At 39.0% G+C, this 27,642-nt stretch overlaps 1 protein-coding gene across 4 annotated transcripts in view; it reads left to right on the top strand.

The window, feature by feature from the left end:
* cacna1g (calcium channel, voltage-dependent, T type, alpha 1G subunit) overlaps positions 1-27,642 on the top strand; it is a 405,931-nt gene that overhangs the window by 323,349 nt on the left and 54,940 nt on the right. For 3 of the 4 annotated variants that reach the window (XR_009389430.1, XM_059324455.1, XM_059324457.1), the window contains exons 24-28: positions 6,884-7,010; positions 9,282-9,407; positions 9,533-9,622; positions 9,947-10,139; positions 12,466-12,516. Coding sequence is in view for 3 of the 4 variants with exons in the window: in XM_059324455.1 (XP_059180438.1) it covers positions 6,884-7,010; positions 9,282-9,407; positions 9,533-9,622; positions 9,947-10,139; positions 12,466-12,516 (587 nt within the window). In the remaining variant the exon portion in view is untranslated. Of the gene's footprint in view, positions 1-6,883; positions 7,011-9,281; positions 9,408-9,532; positions 9,623-9,946; positions 10,161-12,465; positions 12,517-27,642 lie in introns of all 4 variants that reach the window. The other variant, XM_059324456.1, reaches the window with a different exon arrangement.

Below are 27,642 nucleotides of genomic sequence, written 5' to 3'. Positions count from 1 at the left end.
TCTATTTGGTTGCTTTTACTGACTGACATTTTGCCAGCTTGTTGTAGGGTTCAGATGGTAAAAAGAAGTGATGGTAAAAAGAAGTGAAAAGAAAAAAGAAAAAATAGCTTGGGAATAGAGTAAATATTATAAAAAATGGAGCATATTGGTAGCCAAGGTGTTACGGTGCATACCAGTTTACTGCAACATTGCAGGTTTTGATTCCAGCCTTGGGACTGTTGCTCTGTTTCATTCCCTTTTCTCTGCCCCTATTTCTAGTCTCTGCCTCTGCACTGTCAAAAACAGGCAAAACATTCCCAAAAATGATCTTTAGGACAAGACAGCTCAGTCCTTCAGATCACATATTACTTGCAAAAACAAAAATGTTTCCACACACTGCTATTTGCATATGAAAAACCCCACGCCGACCTCTCTACGTCTTTACATCATGCTCTCTTTTTGAGCTCCACTCTGACAAATATGCTGAAGTGAAAAGGCTTATTAAGGAGCTGAACGAAGGAGAGACGAGCCTCTTATTCAGAGTCAATACACTCTGATGATGTTGTACGTGAAGGACACACACTGCGATGGGCTCTTCTCCGCAAAGTCTATTTGCATATGACACGAAAAAGAGGATGAGGAGGAGCTGGATGGAGGGAGGGAGCCAGAGGGAGAAAAGTTAGCGCTCGCTTCTTCTAATCTACCTCTCTGCATAATTTCATATCGGCTCACAGCGTGTCCTTGTTTTGTGCGCTTTACAAAGAAGCGAGGAGCGATGCACAACACCTGCACACATGCACCACCCATCTCAGCATATCCTCACACTGAGGAAAGAGAACAACAAGTCGGGAAATAAGTGGCAGGCGTTCCCACAGTGCAAACACTGGTGTAATTAAAAGACGCATGAGATAGAAATAGGGGATAGAGGGAGGAGAGGAGGGCTGGTAGGTAGCAGGGATATAGAGAGAATAGAAAATGAGGCAGCTGCTATTTTCTTGCTTTGTCTAAACTTTGTTCCGCGCTCCAGCTTGCTCTGTAAATTTCCCCCATGTGTTTTAGCCTCAGTCGTATTCCGCTGTTCACTGGTCTTGTACATAGACTGTATATAAATAATGGCTTAGTCACCGTGACAACACCCGTTGGTTTGTGGCCCGTTGGAAGCATCAAGTTCAGCGTTACACTTCCATCTTGTTTCCGGTATGGGGAGCAGACCATATCTGGACTGTGGAGAAAGGTTATTATAGTTAACGAAAACTAACGAAAAAACAAAAACTAGAATTGAAAAAACATTCTCGTTAACTGAAATAAAAATAAAAATGAGAGTTTAGGAAAAAAAAACGATAACTAACTGAAACTGTATTTTGTGGTTACAAAACTAACAAATTATAGTGAAAATGTCCTTTGTTTTCGTCTTTGTCAACTTTTTTCATACGTAAACCTTTTTGGTTGATATGAAATCTATTTCATCTATCTGGTTTTATGACTTAATAAACTTATTGGGGCTGAGATGGATCAGACAAAAGAAATAAAGGAAATATTTATTGTGACTTTTTTGAATCTGGCACCCAACAAATACCCCATTACAAAAAACTAAAACTAATAAAAACTAAACTAAAACTAAGCATTTTCAAAAAAATAAAAACTAATTAAAACTAGCAAACTCACAACGAATTAAAACTAACTGAATTTGAAAACAAAACCCCTTTTTTTCAGAAAAAAGGTCCTATGTTCTCCATTTTTCCCCAAAAGTGTCCTATGTTCCCCTGTAGCAATACATACCAGGGAACATAGGACCCTTTTTCTGATAAAGGGTCCTATGTTCCCCGCAATCTATCAATCTTTACAGTAGACTCTCAGCATGGCCAGCAGGCCTACCGTCACACTTAAATTTGCACAGCAGCTACTTTCTGGTTACTTTGCAGTTCATTTTTGGCTTTTTAAATCTAGCATTACTCATGTTTGTATAGTCCCACCCCTAATCATATTGTCTTGCATCGAGGCTTAGCTTTTTCCTTTTAGGGTTAGGGTTAGGTTATTTGCATATGGGCGTCAAACAGCCCGTAGGCCTACGTAGGCCTATTTGCAATGAAATTTGTCAGTAATGGTGGAAAAAGTAACAGACCGGGGAACATAGGACCCTTTTTGGGAAAAGCGGGTTCCCCAGTCTCATACAAATGGTAAATGGTAAATGGACCTGCACTGATATAGCGCTTTTCTAGTCACTTTTGCGACCACTCAAAGCGCTTTACACTACAGACTGCGCTCATTCACCCTTTCACACACACATTCATACTGGTGGCAGAGGCTACCCTAAACGGTGCCACCTGCCACCATTGGGAATTCATTCACACACCGATGAACACAGCATTGGGAGCAATTTGGGGTTCAGTATCTTGCTCAAGGATACTTCGACATGTAGGCTGCCATGGTCAGGGATTGAACCACCAACCCTTCAGTTGGGGGCTTTTTAAGGACACGTAAAAACTCTGAAATTCACAAGTGTGGATATTACCAACATATTTTATGTCGTATTGTAAATCTAGCTGAGCAGGATGGGGTGGAAGCGAGTCCAATAATGAGTTCAGATCAGAGTGGAGGTGGCAGCTCCACATTCAAATAGTAATTTTAACATTTCATTAGTATTTATTTTCTTACTATCCAATTCAGTTAAACTCCTGAATTCATTCCAACAGCCTGACCCTCAACACACTCACATACAAACCTTGAGATGATTACATCATCATCAAATGACGGATGAGTTCAAAGGCAGAGGCGGGGGGGGGGGGGGGGGGGGGGTCAGCCACAGGGGGGAATTGTCAATGAAGCGACCTGACTGTAGCTGGCTTGTTGATGAGGTGTAGGCGGTGTAGGGTGACATAAAAGTGCCACTCGGTGTCACAGGGTTCAAACCTCCGGGCCCTCCCTGTGGCCTGCCCTCACCTCAGGTTGTGGGCCTGATAAATGACTGCAGAGGTGTGTGTGTGTCCTGTTATACACAGCTGATGCATCATTCTGTCACACACACACACACACACACACACACACACACGCCTCTACAGCAACAGGCTCTTGCACACAAACACTCTCACAAATACAAATTCACCTGCTTGCTGCAATTATACTCACACAAGCACATGTAAGCAAGCAATGCAGGAATATGATGCTGCCAGTGTGAAGCCCACGTGCACCGCACTGCCAGAGGGGAAAACACAGACAAGCTCATATTTAATTCAAACAGCCAGTGAGGGTGAGTCTGCCACAATCGAACTGAGAGACAACAGGCTGATAACAAGAGTGACACAGACGCACGATGACAAAGCTGTGCGTGCTTTGTTTGACAGGCACAATCTCGAGAATTTTGGAGAAAAAGATTAAACTTCAAGGCTTGGTCTTTTTTATTTAAGTCCTTATATGGTTTTTAGATGATGTATGTATGTTTTCTGTTTTTAGCTGTTTTTTCCTTTTTTTATCCTTTTTATAATTAGACTGTTATGCTTTTAACCTGTAGCACTTTAAGAGATTTCCTATAATGTAAAGTGCATTACAGATAAAATGTATTATTATTATTATTATTATTATTATTATTATAATTAGGGCCTCGGGGCAATCGCACCGAGCACTGGTCCCATACAGCAATAGCTGTAGGGACCAGTGCTCGGGGTGTTATACTGTGGATTTTTTCTTCTTCCTCTTCCGGACGCAATTTCGTCCCGCTACTTGAAGAGTTGCAGGACAAATTATATATCAAAATCGTAGCCTGGTCTTTGCTGATTAGCTGGAAGAAATCCATGTGGTTCTACGACCAAACAGAGAGACATGGAGACCTCATTTAGATATCCACTGAAGTTACCAAATATAGTTCTTCGCCCGATAAAGGGTTAAATAAGCACATAAAGCTATGGTCAGTAGGTAAAATATACTCAAATACTCATAATTAAGATGCTATTGCTTGATATAAGAAGAAAATACTTGGTAAGCTTCATAATTGTGTGTAAATCTTCAGGTTCCCAGATTTCAGATAATGTATGCCACTTTAATGCAGCATCTACTGTTGATCTGCTAGCTCCTCCTACAGACCCCCTGCCCCGCTAAAAAAAGATACAAAAATAAGGAGGGAAGAGGTTCTCCAGACAAAAACAACACCTAAACTAGACTAAGATTCTCTCCGTTGCAGAGGAATCCAGTGCAAACATGGTCTCATACCAGCACAGCTGCATCAATCCTACAGCAGAGCCCTGCAGATGCAGCTCTTGAACACTAGTACCCTCTATCGCTCAGCGGTGGTACTGCATCCCAGCATGACATTTCAACAGAATATCAGTGTGCGAAGTGATGAGGTGTAGCCATAGGCTCGTTATTCTCTGATCAGGGCTATTGATCAGTGGCCTTGGTCAGCCCTGGCCTTTTATTATCTCATGTCTTCTCTTAATGTGCTATTGACTTTCCTTCACTCAACTGTCTACTCAGGGGGAAACATACAAGGCAGACAAAGACTAATAGACAAAGGAAGAGTAGATTATCACCATGACAGACAGGCTCTTTGCTCCTGTAGCATTGTTTCTCTCCTTCAGGCCTTTTTATGTACCATATTCACATCATATTGGCTTTGCTGTTTGTGTATGTGCTGTTTTATCCGTGTGCTCATGCATGTACATCTGTGTTTTCTGCATGAAAGCCGATGCAGCTGAGTGTGCGTGTGCATTGGCAGGTTTTACAGAGTGTGTGTGTGTGTGTGTGTGTGTGTGTGTGTGTGTGTGTGTTCTTGTACTTCCTACATAGTGAGGACCAGAGCACATTTTTAACCGAGTGAGGACATTTTTGCCAAGTGAGGACATTTTGGTCGGTCCCCACTTTAGAAGCTTGTTTGAGGGTTCAGACTTTGTTTTAGGGTTGACTTTACATTAGGTTTATGTTAGGGTTAGGGTTGGGCATTTAGTTGTGATGGGGTTAGGGTTAGGGGCTAGAGAATTCACTATTCCAATGAGGGCCCTCACAAAGATAGAAGTACAAGGGTGTGTGTGTGTGTGTGTGTGTGTGTGTGTGTCTCCTTTTAAGTCTCTACAAAGCTCAGAATTACTGTGTTGTATTAACATGTGAATATCTGACATTTCTGTCAGAGGTTACCTGACTGATGAGCATGACTATTAACATATATTATATAGGTATTTCAAACATATGCAACAGGAGTCAAGGTGAAAATACAGACCCTACCCTTTCCTGGTCTTTATAAGTCATATATACATGAAAATTTTGTGTGTATCCATGGGTTTCAAAATTCACCTAAACATTAAATATCAGTGTGTGATGTTATTGCACCTATAAGTCAAATAAACCTGACAATGTCCTAACAAGTAGCATTAAAATCAGGTTTGACCAAAAGATAGCCCTAGCCAAAATCTCAACAGATGGGCATATTCCTGGAAGCATGGGGAAGAAACACTTAGATTCCCCAGCCTCTAGGACCTTGAGAAAGGCATGTTCCCATTTTTGTCATATGTCCTGATATGTGCTGAAAACAGGTGTGTGTGTGTATGTGTGTGTGTGTGTGTCTGTGTGTCTGTGTGTGTTGTAGGTGTGTGTGTGTGTTTGTGTTTTACCCCGTCGGAGAAGCTCAGCTGCAGTGCAGTGCTGTGCCGGGTGCCATGCTGGCACTAATTAAACATCCTCATCACTCCATTGGCTTAATTAGATGTGTCTGTTTCTTTGACTGCAGAAATGAAAGGAGGCAGAAAGAGAATTGAAAGAGAGAAAAAATATGTTTTTTTTTAAGAAGAGCGTGAGTGAATGAAAGAAATGTTGATTTGGCTGTATGCCAACTGGTGGTTGGTTTGAGAAGTTCTGAAATGTCAATGCCAAGGAAGAGAAAGGCTTTCTGACTGTGGTAAACAGAGAGAAAGCAAGAAGTGGTAACACTATCTATGACACCCATATCTATAATGCATTGGTATTCAAATATTTTATTGCTTTTCACATTATACACTCACAGAAGCACCCAACTCAAACTCAAACGAAAATAATAGTAATACATTTAAATAAATAAGAAATAAAGAGAATAAAACATGGAAATTACTCAGTATGCACAAAGTAGCTGTACATAATGGAGTAGAAATCTAACACAGAAAAGTCGCTCCAAAGGGGAGATACGAAACCTGATAGGAAAAATAAAAGATTATACAGAAACACTATGAATAACTGGATCAGGACTAGAGGGGGGGAAATAATAAAGAACACAAAATCACTCCAACATGAGGAAAAACAAAACGGCTGACTCAAAATCTATGAAACTAAGAACTGCACTTAACTAATAAATTACAAAGAAAAAACTAAGTGTGGCTGGTATGGTGAGGGGGGTCAAACACACTGGACCAAGACAAGGGAAAACAGACTATTGGAACACATGGAGGGAAGGGAGCACCAGGTGAACACAGACTATTGGAACACATGGAGGGAAGGGAGCACCATCCCCATGAACACAATCAGTGATTAGGGGAGACAATCAGACAGATGACACACGGGGAAGGACAAGTGACCTGAAACGAGAGGAGAGTTACTATTTCAAAATAAAACAGGAAATAAAAAGACTAGAACACAAAATAAAACACCACCTCACCGCGGTGTGACAATTATCAACAGTGGTATAAGCAGATTATAGAAATATGTTTACAGTGCATTGTAGATATAGTAGTAGTAGGGTAGTCATAGAAAGAAACAAAGAGTGTGTGTATTTGTGTGTTTGTGTGTAGACAGGGTTAGGGCCTGGGGCTTTGTAGGGGTTGCGGGTTGGAACGCTGCAGGCATCCCTGCTCCATCTGGTATGAGCTGTAAGTGACCTAAGCATGCCCTGCACAAACACACATACACATACAGGCAGTGCATTAATATCCTATTATATGCTGTGTTTCAGTGTGATCAGCAGAGCCCCAGGGCTGAAGCTGGTGGTGGAGACTCTGATGTCATCCCTGAAGCCCATCGGCAACATCGTGGTCATCTGCTGCGCATTCTTCATTATCTTTGGCATCCTGGGGGTACAGGTGAGAGGGGAGGGGAGAGGAGGACAAAATAATGAGAGAACAAAAAGGTGGTGAAACCTGCAGTGTGGACAGCAATGACACAGAATCATTTCCCTTCTCCTATATGCTGCAGCAGTTTGACATGTGCCAAGTATCCTCTCAGTTCTTCACTTTCTCCTATCACATCTTGGTAGTACATACATCATGATATCTTACCAGAAGAGCAGCTTTTACATGCACTCTCCACGTTATAAGTCATACACCAGGACATTTATGTGCGCTTATTCGATCATAATGGAGATTTCATGGCTAACAGCCCAAGGATCAATCTATACCAATGAGCTATGTGCCCTTGGTGTATTTCAGGTTGTTGCTATTAGCATGTTTATGTCTATTAACCATCTGCCCAAATAAAGCAGTGCCCCAAAGGGTTAATGGCTGATACGACACTATGAGGCAGAGATCAAAAAGATGTCACTCGTTAAAGAACACTGCACCACCTTAAACCTACGGTTTAAATGTTGACAGTACAAGTGTAGTCCTTCAGTGAACGATAACGTTTGATGATGTAGTTCATATTTTGCAATTTTCTAGGTACTACTTTCATTAGACCTGAATCCCAGCTAGAACCCTAACCTCACCTTTTTCAAATCCATGTAACTCTGTGAGAATAGAGCTCTATTCCAAGCTCCCTCTGCATGTTAGAGCTCTTCACCCTATCTCTAAGGCTGAGCCCAGCCACCCTATGGAGGAAGCTCATTTCAGCCGCTTGTATCGTCAATGTCATTCTTTTGGTTTCTACCCAAAGCTCATGACCATAAGTGACCACCCATTGGTTTGTGGCTCGTTGGAAGCATCGAGTTCAGTGTTACACTCGTCATCTTGTTTCTGATACTGTGAGCAGACCATATCTGGACTGTGGAGGAGGAGAGAGATCTGATCACTGACTACAGCCTCTCTACACCTCAACCTGACTGAGAGAAGCCATTGCTAATTCATGTTAGCATTAACTGGAGTATTAACTGGGATGTTAGTTTTGGCTAGCAAAAAACAAAAACAAAATGTATGTTACTGACCTCAGAAAAATGAACAGCGACTCCTTGGAGTGTCTGTTAGTCCAACCAAATGCTGAGAAGTGAAAATACAGTGAAAGGGTCAAAGTTATGAGACCAAACCGCTAAATGTCCTTTTTTATATCTATATAACGTTATATATAACTTTATTGACATGTTGCCGTGGATACCCATTGTTCTGCTTCTCTCCTGATGATGGCTCGCCTTGTTAGCGACCTGTCAATCAAAGGTAGCCACGCCCCAAATCATATGATTCTTTATCTTCTATTTTCTTCTAAATGGGGCCATTATTAGAACTATTAACATCAAATTGTCATGAAGATTTATTACTAGCGATTGAGACTATAGTGTTTCTGAAGTAATAAATCAAGTGAGAAGTTTTTTCATTTTGCACTGAAATGAATGGACAGATTTTTTTGCGGCCAAACTTAGCACCCCCTGCTGGAATTTTCAGTAGAATGCAGCTTAAGGCACTTCCTGGTTTGCCTCCTTGCTCAGACATGGGGATTGCCACCTGGTTCTACCTTCACTCTTGAACAAGACCCCAAGATACTTGATCTCCTTCACTTGAGCATCAAATTTCTCCACAACCAGAGGAGGCAGTCCATCGTTTTCCAGCAGAGAACCAGGCCTCAGACTTGGAGCTACTAACTTTCAGTACACCCTTCTGGACTCCCCAGGGCACACGGTCGTACCCTTGTCCACAAAACATGTAGACTGGATGAGCAAACCCCCATGACCCCTCAAGCATTCTTGCAAGGGTAAAGAGCTGGTCCGTTGTTCCATGGCCAGGGCGGAATCTGCATTGTTCCTCCTGAATCTGAGGTTCGACAATCGGCCGGAGCCTCCTTTCCAGCACCCTGGAATAGACTTTCCAGGGGACGCTGAGCAGTGTGGTTCCCCGGGAATTGTAAAACACTCTTCGGTCCCCTTTTTTGAAAATGGGAACCATCACCCCGGTCTGCCACTTCAAAGGCACTGTCCCACACCTCCACGTGACACTAAAGAGGTGTGTCAACCGTGACCGCCCAACAGTGTCCAGAGCTTTCCACATATCATGGAGAATCTCATCCAACCCTGGCCTTTAATGTAATAATCAGAATAATAAATAATGATTTTCATAAACCTTCCAATATAATTTATCGGTCTGATATGTCTTGCATTCATGACATTTATTGCTCATCAGGTTTCTGTGGTGGGTCTGTGTTTTTCTCCCCAGCTCTTCAAGGGGAAGTTTTTCGTTTGTCAAGGAGAAGATGTAAGAAACATTACCAACAGGTCACAATGTGATAGTGCCGGATACCAATGGGTAAAACACAAGTACAACTTTGACAACCTGGGACAGGTAAGGCCTCAGAACTGCCAACATTTGAAATCAATAAATACATCAGCAAATGTTTTGTTAAGCTGTATAAAGTGTTGTATGTATTGTATATCTATCCCAACACTTCTACCCTTTCTCTGTCTCAGGCCTTGATGTCTCTGTTTGTCCTGGCGTCAAAGGATGGCTGGGTGGACATTATGTATGATGGACTAGATGCTGTAGGAGTTGACCAACAGGTAAAATATATAAAAATTTTGGCCTGGCTCCAGCTCTAAGATGACACTGGTGATGCATCACACACGCCTTAAATGTATTTGAATGGAAATGACCCTATAAATAATTCAAATTTCCGCTACTTGCAGTCCAAACTTCCTGTGCTAGTGGTGTAAACACCATCACCAACCGGTGCCCCATGCAGTCCTGGCATCAGTGCTAGCTGAGTTAACTGGCTGCAGCTGTAGTTAGCCGCAATTAGTGATTAGCTTTACTGTACTTTTTTATACAGTTAGGCTTCTACTGTAAATTTCTACAAAATCCTCTGTATCCTGTGTATGTTTCAGCCCCGAATGAACCACAACCCATGGATGCTGCTCTACTTCATCTCCTTCCTGTTGATCGTGGCCTTCTTTGTGCTCAACATGTTCGTGGGCGTGGTGGTGGAGAACTTCCACAAGTGCCGGCGCCACCAGGAGGCCGAGGAGGCCAAGCGCAGAGAGGAGAAGAGACTGAAACGCATAGAGAAAAAGAAACGGAGTAAGGAGAAGGAGCTTGCTGGTCGGTAGTCTTTCCATATCTTTCTGAGTCCTGCTTGATTTGAGCCTGAGCCTTCTTTTTGCTTTTTTGCTTTTTGATTTGGTTTGGCCGAATCCGGAAGAACGCAATTAGTGAGCTAGTACCAACTAGAGTTGCGACTCTGCGGTAGAACCTTTCCCTTCATCCTCTTTACCCTTCCTGGGAGGACGTCTGGCTAGATTTTTACAGTCCAATGGTCACATGATCTAGCTCTGCAGACTTAGCTACAGACTGTGGATGCTCTTTTTCAACTCGAGTACTCAGTTGATCAAGCTGGATGTTGAGAAGAGCTTCCATAATCAGCCAGTTTGCAGAGCTAGGACAGCTGACCGCTGGTGTAAGCCCTCCCACTCCCCTGCTTACCCTCCTCCCTTACCTTGCCTGGTCTACCGTAGACGCCGAGCTTGGGATGGCCCCATGGAGCATGCCCAGTGAGTGCTGACAGACGGGGCTTGCATGGTGGTGGGTATACAGAGCTAGAGGGAGGGGGAGTTGTTGATCATTTAATCGCCCTAAACGAAAAACGAAACAACCCCCCTCCCTTCCCCTCTTCTGCATGTGGTTTAGTACAGCCGCAGGGGCAGGGATAGGCTGAAATCTGAAAGTAAATGAAGCTAAGCTGAAGCCGAGATCTGAGATCACTTTGGGTGAAATTTGTAGGAGTTAGTGTTAATTCCCTGCCCGTTCTCCCTCCCCTCCGGCTGTATAGGAGTTGGTGACAAACTGCTTGGTTTTGGTTTGTATTCTTTCCACTGCCTCCTATATGCAAAAGCACAAGTGCTAGCATTCAACTTTTTGTAAATTTAGTGCCTGTGTTTATAGTATTTTCCCCACTTAACCCTCTGAACCACATAAAGTTTCAGGGCATTTTACTAGCTTTGGCCTTGTTTTTTTCACTGCAATATAGAAGTCCTGCCACTATATGGAAACAGCACAATCATGGCTGGATGTACAGAGAACTCAAAAATCTGTTTTGTACTATATAACACAGTTATAATGCCAGTTATAATAATATAAATCATTAAAAAACTTCAATTTTCTTTGATTTATTTTTCAAAATTGAATCTATACAGTGTTTTTCCAAGTGCCCAAAAGTGTTACCAATGTGAAAAAAAATGTCTGGGTGCTCTACATTCTATAAATATTGAACTAATTTAAATTACAGCCTCTACTTACAACTTAACAATTGCGCTTATGAGGGCATAATTTAATGTTTTTTACAGGATGCGGTTGGTGCATATGCTTTATTTTTGGCAAGATCTTAAATGAGATGTAGGATTAGTTTTAAGCTTCTATTTGTTTGGTTTATCTGATGGAAGGTCTCGTCACACATGATTTATTCAAAGTTGACAATCCAATATAATCCCTGTTTTTAAAGTTTTTATCGATGATAATCAGTGTATTGTGATAATCCTTTAAAGCAAACATGATTTTTAATAACATTATTAGGTTTTGTGGTTCGGAGGGTTAATCCAAAGGCACTTTCTTTTTTAAATTTGTAGAAGGAGCAGTGGACAATATTGGTTTCTTAAAGCTGAGAAAAACCTTTGTATCCGTCGATATGACATGATGATTTTATTTGACGAAAGGATTGTTTCCGTCCAACTCTTGAGAAATACAGATGGAAATTGATCTTCCTTTTTCAGGAGGTGTCTGCCAAGGGTATTTGACCAATCGAGGAACTCCCCCAGACACTTGCCCACCCAGTCTTACACATGTACACTTTATAACCCAAGAGGCCTTTTTTTCTTGAAAGCACACAAAACCTTTCATCATATTTTAGAAGTTGGTTTCACCTTTTTGCTTTTTGTCTTCCAATTTTTGGTTGGAAAGTTTCTTTGCTGGCTTGGTGTTTTAATGCCAAGAAATCTTTTTTCTATACACAGTACTGTTTAGGGGGGGAAATAAGGGCTAGAAGTTGGTTTATTCTCAAAATATCAACACAAAAGGCACGGTTGCCAATAAAAGGAGATAACTTACTGGTGCAACTCAAAAAATAGTTGGTAAGGTGATTATAAATGCTTTGTTTCAAAACTTGTTTTTTGGAAGTTGATGGCTTCCTGATGGGAAGAAAACAAAACAGTGTTAATCCAAAGAAGTGGACTCAGAATCACTGGAAAGACAAAATGTAGGAACATAAACCAGCTTAATCTTTCGTCGCTTCCTTCTGGCCTTACTCCATTCCTCTTTCCCTCTTTCTCTCTCTTTGACTCTCTACTGTCTCAGTCATCCTTCCTTCCTTGCTTTCTTCTGCTTCTCCCTGACTAACACGGTCTCATTCCTCTAGATTTATTGGTTCCGGGGGTGAGTTGGGCCCTCTCTGAAGGCACATTAAAAGGTACAGAGTTTCCAGCATGTTTTGTGTGTCCCTTTAAACCCCCCACCACCACCGACCACGACCACGCACCATGGTGGCTAGGGTTCTAAGTTCAATGATCACGGGAGGTAGGGCCCCATCCCGCGTCCCCGCCCCCCTGCCTCTCTCCCATCAGCTCTCAGTCTGCTGGACATGCTGTTACTTGTTTTCTCTGTCGTGGCTTTGTCTTTCACAGCTCTTCCACACCGTCCGCGATCCATCCACAGTCCACAGCACTGCACCGCTGCACCATCACCACAAGAGAAGAAGACTCTTGTCTAGTTAGGTTGGCAGGGAAACTGAGATGGGGACATGGTGAAACAGGGAACTAATATTGGATTTATTTATGTGTAAAGGATTCCAGAGTGTCTTTTTCTTCACAAGCAAAGAGCACCGTAGTCCTACATCTCTACCGTAGAAATAAAATAATAATTCCATGTATTATTACACATTGGGCATTATTTTCATTGTGATAGCCATCTTTTCTGTTGGTTAGGATAATTGCTTAGTTCTCTGAAGTGTGACAGGGTAAGAGATTTGAGCAGTACATCTATAACGGGTTGAAGCTTTGAGCTGTCAAGTAGATGTTGAGATATTTTCTTGAAATTTTGACCTGCTTGTGATCAAAGTCATTGGAAGTGGTACTCTTAAAACAGTGACTGTCTGTACAAAATGAATTAGCAATCCATTCAGTAGTTGTCGAGATATTTCAACCCAAACCAAAGCAGTGGACCAACCAACCAATTGACACAGCGTCATCCCTATGTTCCCCTGGTCTTATGTTCCCTGTTTTTCCCAAAACGGGTCCTATGTTCCCCTGTAGCAATACAAAACATTGTGGGGAAAGTTCCCTGCAATCTATCAATCTTCACGGTAGACTCTCAGCATGGACAGCAGGCCTACCGTCAGTAGGTCCATCCACCCGATGGACCTCCCATAGTCCTGGTCCAATCTCTGCTAGCGGGGGCGTTGGCGTCTCCTGCCATAATGGACCTCCATCCAGCAGTCCATCCTTAGGTCTTTAAATCAAAAAAACAAAAGACGCTTTCCAAATTAGAAATGAGCCTAAAGGAAGGATGTCCCTCTCTGCTTCTGTGGAGACAAGACTTTGCGTTCCATACACCGCACAACCTCAAATTCTGGCAGGAATTGAAAAGGATGGCGTTGTAATTAGTTGTTATTACCTCCACCAAGGAGGTTATGGTATATATGGTATATCAGTTCGGTCGGTTGGTTAGTTGGTTGGTATGGATTATGGAGAAACCACTGGCCTGTTTTTTTTATAAAACTTGGTGAAATGGTGTATATGGGCCAAGGGGGAAAAAAGGTAGCGGATGAGGTCCTGGCCTTGGCGGATATCTGCGCTCTCCCAATGCCCTTCTAGTAGGAACGATGGTCAAAGCTGTAATAACAAGGCCCACATTTTGATAAATAGCTTGGCTTGTAATTTTAGCTCCCTGCTGTAACAGTACATCGAAGGCAGACAGATTACAGAGCTTGATCAGGTTGTACAAGTGGTGCCATCTTAAATGAACAGATACTCTCTTTGCCAACTTTCTTTAATAACATCCTCTATTAAAGGTCGCTGGCCTCCATTAAAGGGCATTGCACCACTGAAATGCAATCACGAGCATTCTGTTATTTCCCATTGAGTTTGTGCTCGACTTAAAAGCTTAATTTAAGACACCCAGTACCAAAATATGTAAATGTGATCACAGTAAATTAAACTGCAACAGACTCTGTGAGAGTATCTAACTAGTTTTCCTTGCTGCAGTCTCCAAAGCTTTGGCTCCAAAGAGCTTGTTTCTTATAAAGAGGGCTTGGATAATTTGTTTTGTAGAGAACAATCTATTTCTAGTCAGATGTGCATCAATGAGCAATCGTGTGATAAAATAGAGTTAAGGCTCTGGCCAACTGAATAAATTTATCTCCGCCTAATGCCGAATTTACTACAACACACTGTGTATAAAGGTCACAGCAGTACAAGTTGTTATTAAGCCAGACCACAGCAGGTTTGTTAACAGCGGTTGGCTCTTGTTGGGCATAAAGGTCATTTCAGGTCTGTCTGACCACTCTGACTGGTTTGCTGGCACACGTGGTTGAGTTGTCGCACTTGTTTCCATGGCAATCTGGTCAAAAAGTATTGTTATGATCGGGTGAAGCTGCTGAGAGGTGTGTTACTCTGCCTTATGAAGGTTTGTGTGAGAGTGTGTGTATGCTTTTGATTACACATATTTTACCAGGCGCACTGTCTGTCACATGGCCACATTCCTGGATGGTGCTGGATTGTATTTTTGTGTGTCTCTGTGTGTGCATATGTGATTGTGTCAGGGGGCAGATGGTTGCAGAGCAGCTCGTAAAATATGCAGGAGCAGCTCTCATCCCTAGATCCCCCCTCCTCCAAGTCTGAATGACTGAGGTGAGCAGGACCCCTACGTCTTTTGGTTGATCCAATGCGGTATTTCACTGGTGCTTGCAGTATTTTTATATTTTTACCCAATGTTCCAAAAATGCACACATAGAGACAGCATCCACACAGTGTGTTACATGTGTTTTTGTGTTAGGATGATCAACACTCAGAGAATAAGGTGTTTGTGTGTGGGTGAGCATGCGTGCAATGCACAGTGCATTTGTGTCTGAACGTGTGAACTCTTTCTCTTTGGCCCTGCACTGGAGCAGCTTTTTCCAGAGGCTAGAAAGAAGACAGGAACAAGGAGAGGAGATGAAGGAGGAGGTGCTTTAGCATTTTGACCAAGGCTGGAGGAAGCAGGAAAGATCATACACTGAATAAAGGAAGTAGACATAGTAGCTGTGACATCACCCATTGGTGACCCATCATCAACCTGCTGTTTTGAAGCTTCAAGTCTGGCATTTTGGCTGTCGCCATTTTGTTTTTTTGGAGCCAGAAGTGACCATATTTGGACGAGAAGGTGGAGATGGGAAGGTTACACAGGTTACCAGCCAAGCAGTGCCAGAGAACATTAGTATATGCAAAGTTACCAACTAGCTTTCTAGCTTGGTTAGCAAGGTGCATGAAATTCAGGTCATACGAATTGGGATGCTAATTTTGGCTAGTGAAAAACAGGCTAAAATTAAAATGTCAACTAAGCACTTTTTTGCTAAAACAGACTGCAGAAATTACATTTTAGATTAGATTAGATTCAACTTTATTGTCATTGCACATGTCACAAGTACAAAGCAACGAAAGCTTTGGTGTTAAAGGTCAAATAAATTGCCATGATTTTTAGCATAAAACTTATAAAATCAATACATGTATAAATAAGTGTCATATCATTCACCTACCTATAACTAATTTGGCTGACCAGATAAAAAACTTTAAAAAACTTTAAAGGAGTTTTTCTCAGTTTTACCCTTTGCGTAGTTACTGCAGTTAGACTTTGTAGGGCAGAATAGTACAGACACTTTAGTTTCTGATGTTTTTAGAAAACCACTTGTTATCTAGCATTACCCTGAGGTATGACTATGGCTACAGATTTAACATGAAAACCATTCAAATGCAGTTTCATTTTAAAGGTCACATTCAGGGACCTGAAAGACCAAGACTAAAAGACTTGTGACTGGACTTTGGTCTTAAAAATAGATCTGAATCACACATTTACACTGCAAAAAAGCCAACTTGTATTTTTTGGCCTAAAACAGTGATTAAAGTTGGTAAAACTTGGAAATATAAATTATTGACATTTAGGGCAATAATGTAAGGTAGCACTACAAAGGAAGCCAGTTGTATGCTCAAAAACAAGTTGGTGAGTTGTTGTTGTTGTTACTTATATCTTTACGTTGGGGTTCAAAACAAGGGACAATAGTTCTGCTAACTCTTATTTCTTTGTTGTGAAATGCGGGAAAGCCAACTTTCCGAGTTGGCACTGCGTAGAGTAGCCATTAGGGTATCGATGCTAACTCAAAATTGTGGTCGCAACATTAGCTAGCGGCGGCGTTACAATCTTGCTAATTCAGCACATTGCAGAAGCAAGCATAAGGAAGGATTAAAAGTTATTACAATGTAAAATTATAAGTTCGTAAAACTTACAGTTGAGTTGACAAAAAACTGAATTCAGAGTTGAGCAAACTCAAAAACAAAACTTAAAATATTTAGTTTAATTGTCCAGTTTCAAATTTTATCGAAGTTTGTTGCCTTGACATTTTGAATTCACCAAGCTTTTCTTTTTTTGCAGTGTAGAAAGTGGGAATGAAGAAAAGAAACGTGTAGGAGGTTGAAGGAAAACGGTGGTAATCATGTTGACACATAAAGAAAAATCTTAACCATACACAGAGGTAGACGTGCATGCACTCTGACACACAATGAGCCCCACACACATCCAGCACGGCATAGTTCCCCTCAGGGTTGATGTGAAGTGTCTCCCTGTTTGAGCTGACTTGTTGTGTTGAGTCATGCATTCTGCAGCCGGAGTCAGCTGCTTGTGACAGACACATCAGGAGCAGCTACAGTACACTGCACATGATGTATGCTGCAAATTGTAAATATGGTTCCGTATTATCCCCCCTCCTCAGTGAGCTATCAGAGATATCATGCTGGATATGTTGACAGACAGAAGCTTGTATCAGGGTAATGATGCCCTCAGTGTTCCTGCACTAGTCTATAGGCTGTTGGCTGCTGGGTGCAGCAGTAGCAGGATAGGTAGTGGCACATTCTCAGAAGTGTACCACTGAGAAATAATATATTACCCAATGCAACCTAGAGTTGCATAATAGATTTCAGCAAAAGAAATAAATAAGTAATCCATGTGGACCATACATTTCAAATGGATGAGTAGGGGCCTGCTCCACCTGCTGGCAGGTTGAGTAGGTTGTTATCAGCCCATTCAATGGCTGCTAACTGAAAACGAAGCAATTAGTTTCCGTTACACTACAAAACCACTTCTTTAAGGTAAGGGATGAAAAACATCCTGGTTAGGCATCATTAACAAAGATATATTCACGTTACTAAAATAAAAATAAAAGTCACTAAAATAAACATACGTAAATGCCCAAAGTTTAGGGATGATGTGAGCACCAGAGGTAACATACACTGTAAAAAATGTCTGTAGATTTTACGGTTAAAAACTGCTAAACCATTACAGTAAAAGACCGTAAAGTGATAATTGGGTTAATTCAGTTTCAGTAACAATGAAACACTGTAAATATATATACCCGCCAAAACAGTATTTTTTACAGTTTTTTTTTTTTTTTTTTAAATACATTACTCTACTGTAAAATACACTGGCAACGTGTTTTGTATCAAAAAATATGCTGTAATTTATATATAAGCCATCACTGTAATTTTTGCATTTATTTTTTGTACAAATACTTTTTCTCACTGTTAAATGTACTAAACACCATATCATATTTAATGGTAAAATCTTTAATTTATGCAGCATTTATAAAGTATTTTCTTGTCAATTATATGGCAGAACAGCGTTTATTTTTATTTTTTACGGTAAAATATGGAATAAAATGGCAATCTTAAACGTGAAATCAACAGTGCTAATATCATTTTACCGTAATATTACAAAAAGTTGCACCGTATTTATTACGGTAAAGTTCTGGCAAACACAGCTGCCGCTTTTTTTACCGTAAAAACAACTTTTTTTTTTTACAGTGTAGTTACATTATGTAACAACTTTAAAGGACAAAAACTTGACCCAACCGACTCCCCTCCCGCTTGCCCCAAAGACAACTTTTCGCCAGGCAGCAACTGTCCTCACAACCGGCAACCTGCAGAAGCGTGGCATACAGAACTGCATAATGCTAGCCAAATTTTATTCTATAGTTATAGCAATCAACATTTACTTCATAATGATACGATAAAAATGTCTGTTTCTACTTTAATATCTGTAAGAGTAACTAATAGTACTAATACTAATATAATCCATAAGAACCTATGGTGACACCAGTGTAACAAACAGTTTAAATCTCCCATATTCAGCTTTATGTTTCACATTAACTCATTAAATCCCTAAGCGACACATACTCAACAGCCTGGTGTGGTGGTCATGTGACTGTGACAGGAAGTGACTTCTCCAAATTGTGGCTGTGACTGGAAACAGAAATATGGAAAAGTAGCTAAATTCAAAAAGCTTATTTTTTGTTTCGAGGCTAAGTTTAAACCCATTTAATAATTCTAATCCGTCAATAGGGTGTCCTATTGATTTATGTTATGGAGGTGCAAACAAAAAGGCAAATGGTTATTTGTTTTTATTTATTTATTATTGATTTATTCTTATTTTGTTACTTAAAAACAAATCTGAAAAATAATTTATTGTTAAACAGCACTATAAATGTCACAATTTTGATATATGTTGTGGAGATGCAAACAAAAAGGCAAATGGTTATTTGTTTTTCTTTATTGTTTATTTATTATTATTTTGTTACTTAAAAACAAATCAGAAAAATAATTGATTGTTAAACAGCACTATTAATGTCACAATTTTGATATATGTTGTGGAGGTGCAGAGAAAAAGGCAAATTTGTCTTTCTGTAAGCAGAAAATGTCTAGTATTTTTATTTTAAAATAAGAAATATCACAAACATAAATACCATAAATGCCCAGTGTAACGTATATGTCACATCACAGATCTTTGACATTTAGGGATACTTACTGGGTCTGGGTTCTTATGGGATAAAATGGAGAAAAAATCCAAATCTTTACATTGAAAAGGCAAGAACGTTCTATATGAGCAGTATGTTGGGCAGCATTTGATCATTAGACAAACTTACACTGTTTCCTAGAAATATTGTTCATGTATTCATACTTTGTTTTGCCAGTTACATTCTGCTGGAAGTGTAATTGTTGCCAGGAGTATATTGGTTTGGAACGGTTTGAAGTGCCACACTCTTGTACTAAATGGAAGTTGCATGTGGGTGGTTGGGGTGGATGGTGGGTGGATAAAACACAAGACTTTGACATCCCAGACAGGCGATCACATTCGGAGTTCTGTGAGCAGATAGGTTCCAGGCAACAGAATGACTTTGATTTAAGTAAGAGAAACATTCTGTCTTTGGCTAAATTAAATGTCTTATAACGTCAATATTTTTATTTTATTTTTTTTTATTGGAAATTAGCATTCATAAGCATCAGTACAAGACATAACTTATTCCACAGCTGTTTTCCACATTTTTGTTTTTTAAAGGGTACATTAGAACAAAGATCCACAAAAGAAAAATAAATACAAAACAAAACAAAAAACATAGTATTATGATAATATATAATAATATATAGGGAGGCAAAAAAGCAGAGAAACAGAAACATTAACAATGATGCTAATAATACCAATACATAAATAAACACAGGATGCCAAGTATGCTCATTAAAAAAAATAAAAAAAGATTTTAAAAAATACCTTAATAAAATGAATGAAAATTGGATGCATCAGATCTACTCAGTTGGGGTCCAGAGAGGTGAGGGTACTCACATATGTGATGACAGGCTCCCATCTTTTATAAAAATTGGCTGCTGAGCCTCTCAAGGAATATTTAATTTTTTCTTATAATGTCAATATTAAACCAGACCAGAATCTATGTCTTAGATCGAAGATCTTTCTAATATCCAACTCTTATTTATGTGCCTTCAGTTACTAATTAACTATAAAAGAAGCTTAATCACACTTTAGTTGCAGGGAGCAGACATTCAATTGCAAGAGATAGGAAAACAAATTAAATACTGAATACCTATACATTCAGTAACCGCTTCTTGCATTCAATATAATTATGTTTTAAAACCCTGGTTTTAACTCTTAGTATTCTTTTTTTCCCCTTTTCATGGTTTCATGGTTTATTCTCAAAATGCATTTAGGTGCAAATCAAGGTAATAATAGTTTTGGATTTTTCATTAGTTTTAGGTTTTATTTCGTTGTGATTTTTTGTTATCGAATTCAGTTAGTTTTAATTTGTTTTTAGAGTGAGTTTGCTAGTTTTAGTTAGTTTTTATATTTTGGAAAATACTTAGTTTTAGTTTGTAGTTTTTTTGTAATGGGGTATGTGTTGGTTGCCAGATTCAAAAAAGTCAAAATAAATGTTTCTTTATTTCCTTTGTCTGATCCATCTTAGCCCCAATAAGTTTATTAAGTCATAAAACCAGATAGATGACATAGATTTCATATCAACCAAAAAGGTTTATGTATGAAAAAAGTTGACGAAGACGAAAACGAAGGACATTTTCACTGTAATTTTAGTTAGTTTTAGTTAGTTTTGTAACCACAAAATACACTTTCTCAATTCTAGTTTTCGTTATTTTGTTAGTTTTCGTTAACTCATTTTTGTTTTTAATTGTTTTTGTTATTGTCATTATAACTTGTTGATGTTATACATTTGTTTTTTCTATTATCAGTTTATTACTTTCTAATGAAATTTTAGGTGGAGGCTTTAAATAAGCCCATCTGGGTTTTCTGCCTCTCCCTGCACTTTACATTATATGTTATATCTTTGTCATTTTATGTAATTCTAACTGTGCAAATAAAATAAAACCTAAAAAAAAAACTATAATAACCTTGGTGCAAACACTGCTGCATCACATTTTTTGATATGCTTTGACAATTCCCAACATTAGATGAGGAATATTAAGACTGAAAAAGCATCTAATTGACTAGACATATGAACAGCGTTTTATCATCATTTTACAATCCAGACAACAATATGATGTCCTGATAAAACATCTCTTCATCTGTTCTGCAGTTTCAGATCAGTTGTAAGTGTGTCTCTGTACTAAGCTCACCCTTTTGCACCCTTTTGTGCTGCTGCAAATACATGAACCAAAATAGCATGTACACTTGGAGACGCCCACACAGTCCATGCACCCAAGACCTACCACTTAAAACATGGCCTAAAGTGTTATATTCCTATATTACCTATATGTACGTTTTTATGAGGATCCCGTCCAAAGGGACATTTCTTAACCACTGGACTTTACACTACAGCATGGCGTCATGTAAACATCACTGGAAGCAGTGGCGGACTCAGACTGTTTGAAGGGCAGGGGCGGAAAAATAAAAAGGGCCCATTCTGCACAAAATGGGGCCCACCAGCAGCAAAAAGCTATGATGCATCATGTAAGATGAAATATTAGCATTAAGTTAAAAGGAGATCCAGATCAAAGTAATTAATGATACGGTACTGACAATTAAAAGTATCGAACCAGACCATCTAGGGCGGTCCGGGGGCATGCCCCCCCCCCCCCCCCGGGAGAAAATGTGTACATTTTTAAGTAAAATGCATCTATTTTGTGCACTTTGAGAGCTAAATGAGAGCAAACATCTCACATAACATTATTCCAATTAGTTATTTTTGTACGACAATGACATCTTTCATTTTTGTGCACAATTACTTTTTTTTATTTTGAATGTGCAGTACAGTGAGAATGTTATTTCATATATATATATATAAATGTATGTATATATATACATATATATATATATATATATACACTACTAGTCAAAAGATTTAGAACACACCAACTTTTCCAGAATTTAATTGAAAATGATGCAGTTTAATGTCTCAGTGTACTCTGAAATTAATGCACATTTGCAACATTTAAAATTCTTGATTGAGCATGATAGTGTTTTGAAAGTTAAAAAAAAAGATTCAAAATCACATTTTATGTTGGACTAAAGGACTAAAAAAAGACACAAAATGACAAAAAAGACACAAAATGACTTACAAAGACATGAAAAGAATTCAAAAATGGACAAAATAGCCCAAGACTCCATAGAGTTAAGTTGTTAACCCATTTCTTGTTCCCTGAAAAAGGCCTACTTGTATAATTCTGAAATGTACATTATTTTTCAGTTTTGGTTAAGCTTACCTTTTTTTATTTACCTCTGGCAGTTCACCACTTACCTTTGTACCCTTTCAAGCTGTTCATTTGACTTGAACTGCTTGAATTTAAAAAAACTGGAAAAATTGGGGTGTTCTAAAACTTTTGACCGGTAGTGTATATATATATATATATATATATACACACACGCGCGCTTTGATTGAACAATAATCAATTATACAATGTACACATTCTGGTTCCTTTTGTGTACAATGAGATATTGTTTGAACAAAAAATAGGTAAGAATTGTTCCGTCGTTCATCGTTATAAATGTATCATTTTAATATTAATTTGACTCAGGGACAGGGTGGGAATTTCACGACGGCCACGACGGCCATGGCTGTCGTTGCCCCACACTCTGGCCTTGATGCCCTGTGAAAAAATGTTCAATTTACGGCCAAGGTGGCCTTTGCGCCCCTGTCAAAGTTCCAGTAAACACAACGCTAACCTGACCCACTCCCCGTCTTTCGAGAGGTGTACATCAACACATGGCTCATTTGAATATTCAAATGAGCCATGTGTTGATGCAGCACAGGTAAGCTAGCGGGACAAGCTGTTTTGATATGTTATGACTGAAGTATGTGGTAGTATTTGACAGAAATTAACATTTACGTTTTTATAGAAAGTACTATTGATAGGTAATTACCATTGTATTTGCCTATTTAAAGTCGACTCCTTAACGTTACATTTTTGCGTCATGAAAACTAGCGATAGCTAGCTAGTTGGGATAGCGCTAACGTCTTCCCTACCTCAGGGACAAGGGCTCGACATTTAGCTGATGTAAATTTCACCTCAGCAGGTTCCTTTTTATGGCAGGAGGAGGCATTTCTCTTTCCTTACTCTTAGATGAACTCAGGCAGGAGATTCATTTTGCCGTCTTTTCAAAAAAGGTTCATTTGTCATTTTCCAAAAAGGTCCTTTCTAATATATTGATATAACCAAACGGCCTTTATGCCCTGTCATGTGGCCTTTGTGCCCTTAAAATAAGTGTGAACAGGAAGGCCAAATGGCCTTGCCCCTAAAATGAAATTCCAACGAAATTCCAAGCGTGCTCAGGGGCCACAGCAGGGGCCAAAGGCTTCTTCACAGGGGCCCCTGCACATTATTTTTAACAGTGTCGCAACTATTTGGAACTCAGTTTGTAGAACAATGACACATCGGTGTTGTCTCTGCACTTCAGATCATGAATATTTGAACTCAGACTATTATTTTGGTTCAAAGTAACAGCTTTTAGCACTGATTTAAGAGTGCTCCCATCATATAAACCATGCAAGAACTGAACAAAACCTGTCCATTTGTGTATGTGTGTTCAATGCTAGTATTCCTCCGACAAGTCGGTCAGAGAGCTGTGGCTCTGCCATGTTAACAGATGGCCTTCCACTTCCTAAACAGGCTGAACAGATCAACACTGTAGCCCGAGCAGCTCTGGCTGGGTCAGCCCCCACACACATTCACTCTATCATAACACTCTGTCAGCACATCTCGCCCACAACAGCCATCAAGTAAAACATGCACATGGACAAAATGATGTAAACACTACAAACAGGTGGGAATCTACGCTGCCCTACAAAGTCTAACTGCTGTAACTACATTTTTGGTCAAAATTGAGTTATAACTAAAATAAACTCCTTGATGTCTGTTTTATCTTGTGACAAAGTTTTAGATTTCAATTTGGCTTTATTTCAGAGAAATAATTATTTAAAAACCACAACATCCAACTCAAAACCAAAGCAGTAATTTCATTTACCACAGCCTGCTTTGGATATATATAGTAATTTAAACATAAAAATAATAGAAATTATAAGTTTATTTGAAAGGGAAATTATTATCTAGATAGTGATGAATTAAAAAAGTGAGATAAAATTAGAGAATAGAATGCCTTTATTGTCACTATACACATGTACAATGAGATTTGAGAGCTGACTCCAAAAAGCAGTGCGAGTAAGTAAGTAAAATACATAAAAAATATACATATACTGTATATACAGTATAAGTAAAAAAAGTGAGATAAAATAATAATAATAATACATTTTATTTGTAAAGCACTTTTCATACAGAAATCTCAAAGTGCTACAAAAACCAGAAACAAGAAAGATAAAACTCATTACAATCAGAAAAAAAAAAAAAAAAAAAAGACACAGGTAATAAAGTACATAATGCAGAGACAAATAAAAACATCTAGGGACAACCTAAAAATGCCTCCCTGAACAAAAAAGTTTTAAGCCCTTAAGCCTCAAATTATAGAATAGAATGCCTTTATTGTCACTATACACATGTACAATGAGATTTGAGAGCTGACTCCAAAAAGCAGTGCGACAATAAGTAAAATACATAAAAAATATACAATATAAACATACACATACTTAGGCAAGTAAATGTAAAGAAAAAAAAATAGTGTTCATAAATATATTGCACATTGAAGGACAATTTATTGCACAAATTATTGCACATTGCCAGTTATATATATATATATATATATATATATATATATATATATATATATATATATATTGTTATCAGTGTATTTAAAAGTGTTTAACAACTCTATTCAAATATTTGTGTATTTTAGACTTAATACTGTAAAGAAATGTTATATTTTAGTCTTGATAAAATAATATATATATATATATATATATATATATTTTTTTTTTTTTTTTTTTTTTGTCTTAATATATATATATATATATGTACCAGCAAAGGCAGGGAAGAAGTGGGCAAATATGGATGGAAACATTGCACAATTTCTAATATTAAAAAGTGGTTTTGCAAATGTTTTACGAGGAGAGAAAAACATAATTGGCCTTAAACCAGAAAATGACCCAATAGTGATGTTCAGGTGTTTGTTTAAGGATAAAATACTTTTCCATGAGGTGTTTACATTACTTTGGATACTCCCTATAGTTGAGGTCATTCTTTTTGTGTCGGGGCCGTGCAGAGTTAGTTTAGTAGGGAAAGCTTGATCTGTTGCCTGCTTTCAAATGAGCTTTAAATTTTAACAAGCCTATCATGTATTACATTTCCAATGACTTTGCGGTAAGGATACATATTTATCTCACTCATTTTCTTTGGATTTCTTAATGCAAATTACAAATTTGTACATTGACCAAGTAATAAAACAAGTGATGAACTGACTGCAGCATGACAACATCTGCTCACGTTAAACCTAATTTGAAAACTCCAATCTTACATTAAGGATTATGCACCACTTTATAGAAAATATATCTTTTTGAAACTTTAATAATCCAAATGCAGGTCAGTTCACAAAGTTTTCCAACCTTTTGAACCTTTTTAACTCCACCAAAATATACTAAAATCTTATGCTAAGCCACCACATAATGGAAGTCTCTATATCTCAGGTCACTCAGTTTAAGAGCCAGTAAAAAGAAATACAATAGAGCTTTAAACTTCTATAATGGTTTTCCCATTTGCAAAAAGTGAGCATACAATCGTGCAGTCAGCAGCTGAATTGGACAATGTTGTATTCTCTGTGTAGATTCATAAATCCTCATCACCTTGCGCTGGGTAAACAAAGTCATTTCATATGTTGTGCTGTTAATCTCTTGTCACTACATGGCCAGCAGTCAACAACAACACGAGGATAATAGGATCATCTCCTCACACACAGTTCATCCTAAGAACACATACAAAAATCCAAAATCACAAGTGTGCCTATACGCAAAGGAGCTTGAAATTCCATGAATAGCTGTTCTTCATCTATTAGCTTTCACACACACACACACACTCACACACACAAACCAGCCAGTGCCAATCCTTAGCTGTATCTGGGTCAGAGCTAACAGAGATGAATCTAACAGAAGTTTCACATTGCCCCCCTTTCTTTCTTCTGTTCCTCTGTTGTAGAGATGTAATTAATAATGCCACTCCTTTAGGGAGAGGGTGAAGAAGAGAGAAAGGGAGAGGAGGGAACAATCTCAGAGGAGAAGAGAACAGAGAAAGAGTGAGCGATGGTGGCATACCTTGGCTAAAAGTCTCAAAGATGCAGCTCCAGGCTGTAACTGAAGCCAAAAGGTATAGGTAGCTGTGTTAAATGTAGTGTTAAATGTGATGAATCTTTTAGAACTGGAAGCCCTGTTAGAGCAACTGCTTAGGGGTGTGCCACTGGGTTTGTGCATGATTGTATAAAACTAGTTTTGGTGTGGCAATTCAGCCCTGCAGCCTATTTTCCTTAGTGGCCACTTGTGGTATTGCAGCCCAAAGAGCATTTTCCCCATATGTCGCGTTTCCATTAGGGCCGGGACTCGATTAAAAAAATCAATCTAATTAATTAGAGGCTTTGTAATTAATTAATCAGAATTAATCGCATTTTAATCGCATATAAATATTGGACCTGAGAACAGTGAGAAGTAATTTTTTTCACATGGATTTTTAGTATACCATTGAATTATGACTGAATACACAAGCTTAGGCAACAAAAACATTGTTTATTTTTGTTAAAGTCCAACAGACCAGTGCAATTTTTGCCATTAAGTGTAGCAATAGCATATTTAGAAATATAGTACATTTCATAAATTCAGGTAGCCTATAGCGTCCACGCTAGCTGCTATATGTTTAGCATTGAGGTGATACTTGAGGCTGGATGTGCTGCGGTGATATGTGAATTCCTTGTTGCATAGCAACACAACCATGCTCTTATGGACGCTTCCATCCGTTGGTTTTTAGTAACTAAATGTCCCATCATCCACGGGGCCAACCAAAGGTCTCATCAGCTTCTTCCTTCATGTTCACTGTGGTTTGTTGTTGTCTGAACTCATCAACGCTAGTTGGTGCTCCAGTATAATCGGTCCGCCTGAAACTCATCCAGTGAGAAACGTTCCGCGGTGCAAAAATAAGTGCGATTAAAATGCGTACATTTTTTTAACGCGTTAATTTCTGTGTATTAATTCATCTTAATTAAGACGTTAAAGTCCCAGCCCTAGATTTCATTAAGGTAAAAAGTGACCACTGAGAAAGCTTCAGGCCACGCCCTCTCAAATGGCCGCTCACTCGGCCTGTCACCATTACAAAAAAGGCCCCAGAGGGATTTATGAAACTCCGAAGGTGACGTGTGGTTTTCAATCGTTGCGTAATCGCAACAGTTTTGACCTTGATGTCACATAAACGACAGACTTAACACACGAGATGCGCCAAATGTAAACTTGTAAATGGTAAATGGACTGCACTCATTCACCCGTTCACACACACATTCGTTCCTGATAGCTGAGGCTACCAGGGCACACTGGTGACTCCTGCCATCATTAGGAATTCAAAAAATGCCCAAAAAA

This window comes from Centropristis striata, chromosome 21 (assembly GCF_030273125.1).
Source record: "Centropristis striata isolate RG_2023a ecotype Rhode Island chromosome 21, C.striata_1.0, whole genome shotgun sequence".
NCBI classification, from domain to species: domain Eukaryota; kingdom Metazoa; phylum Chordata; class Actinopteri; order Perciformes; family Serranidae; genus Centropristis; species Centropristis striata.
The sequence above is the reverse complement of the archived record's forward strand: the minus strand, read 5'-3'. Positions and strand labels throughout refer to the sequence as shown.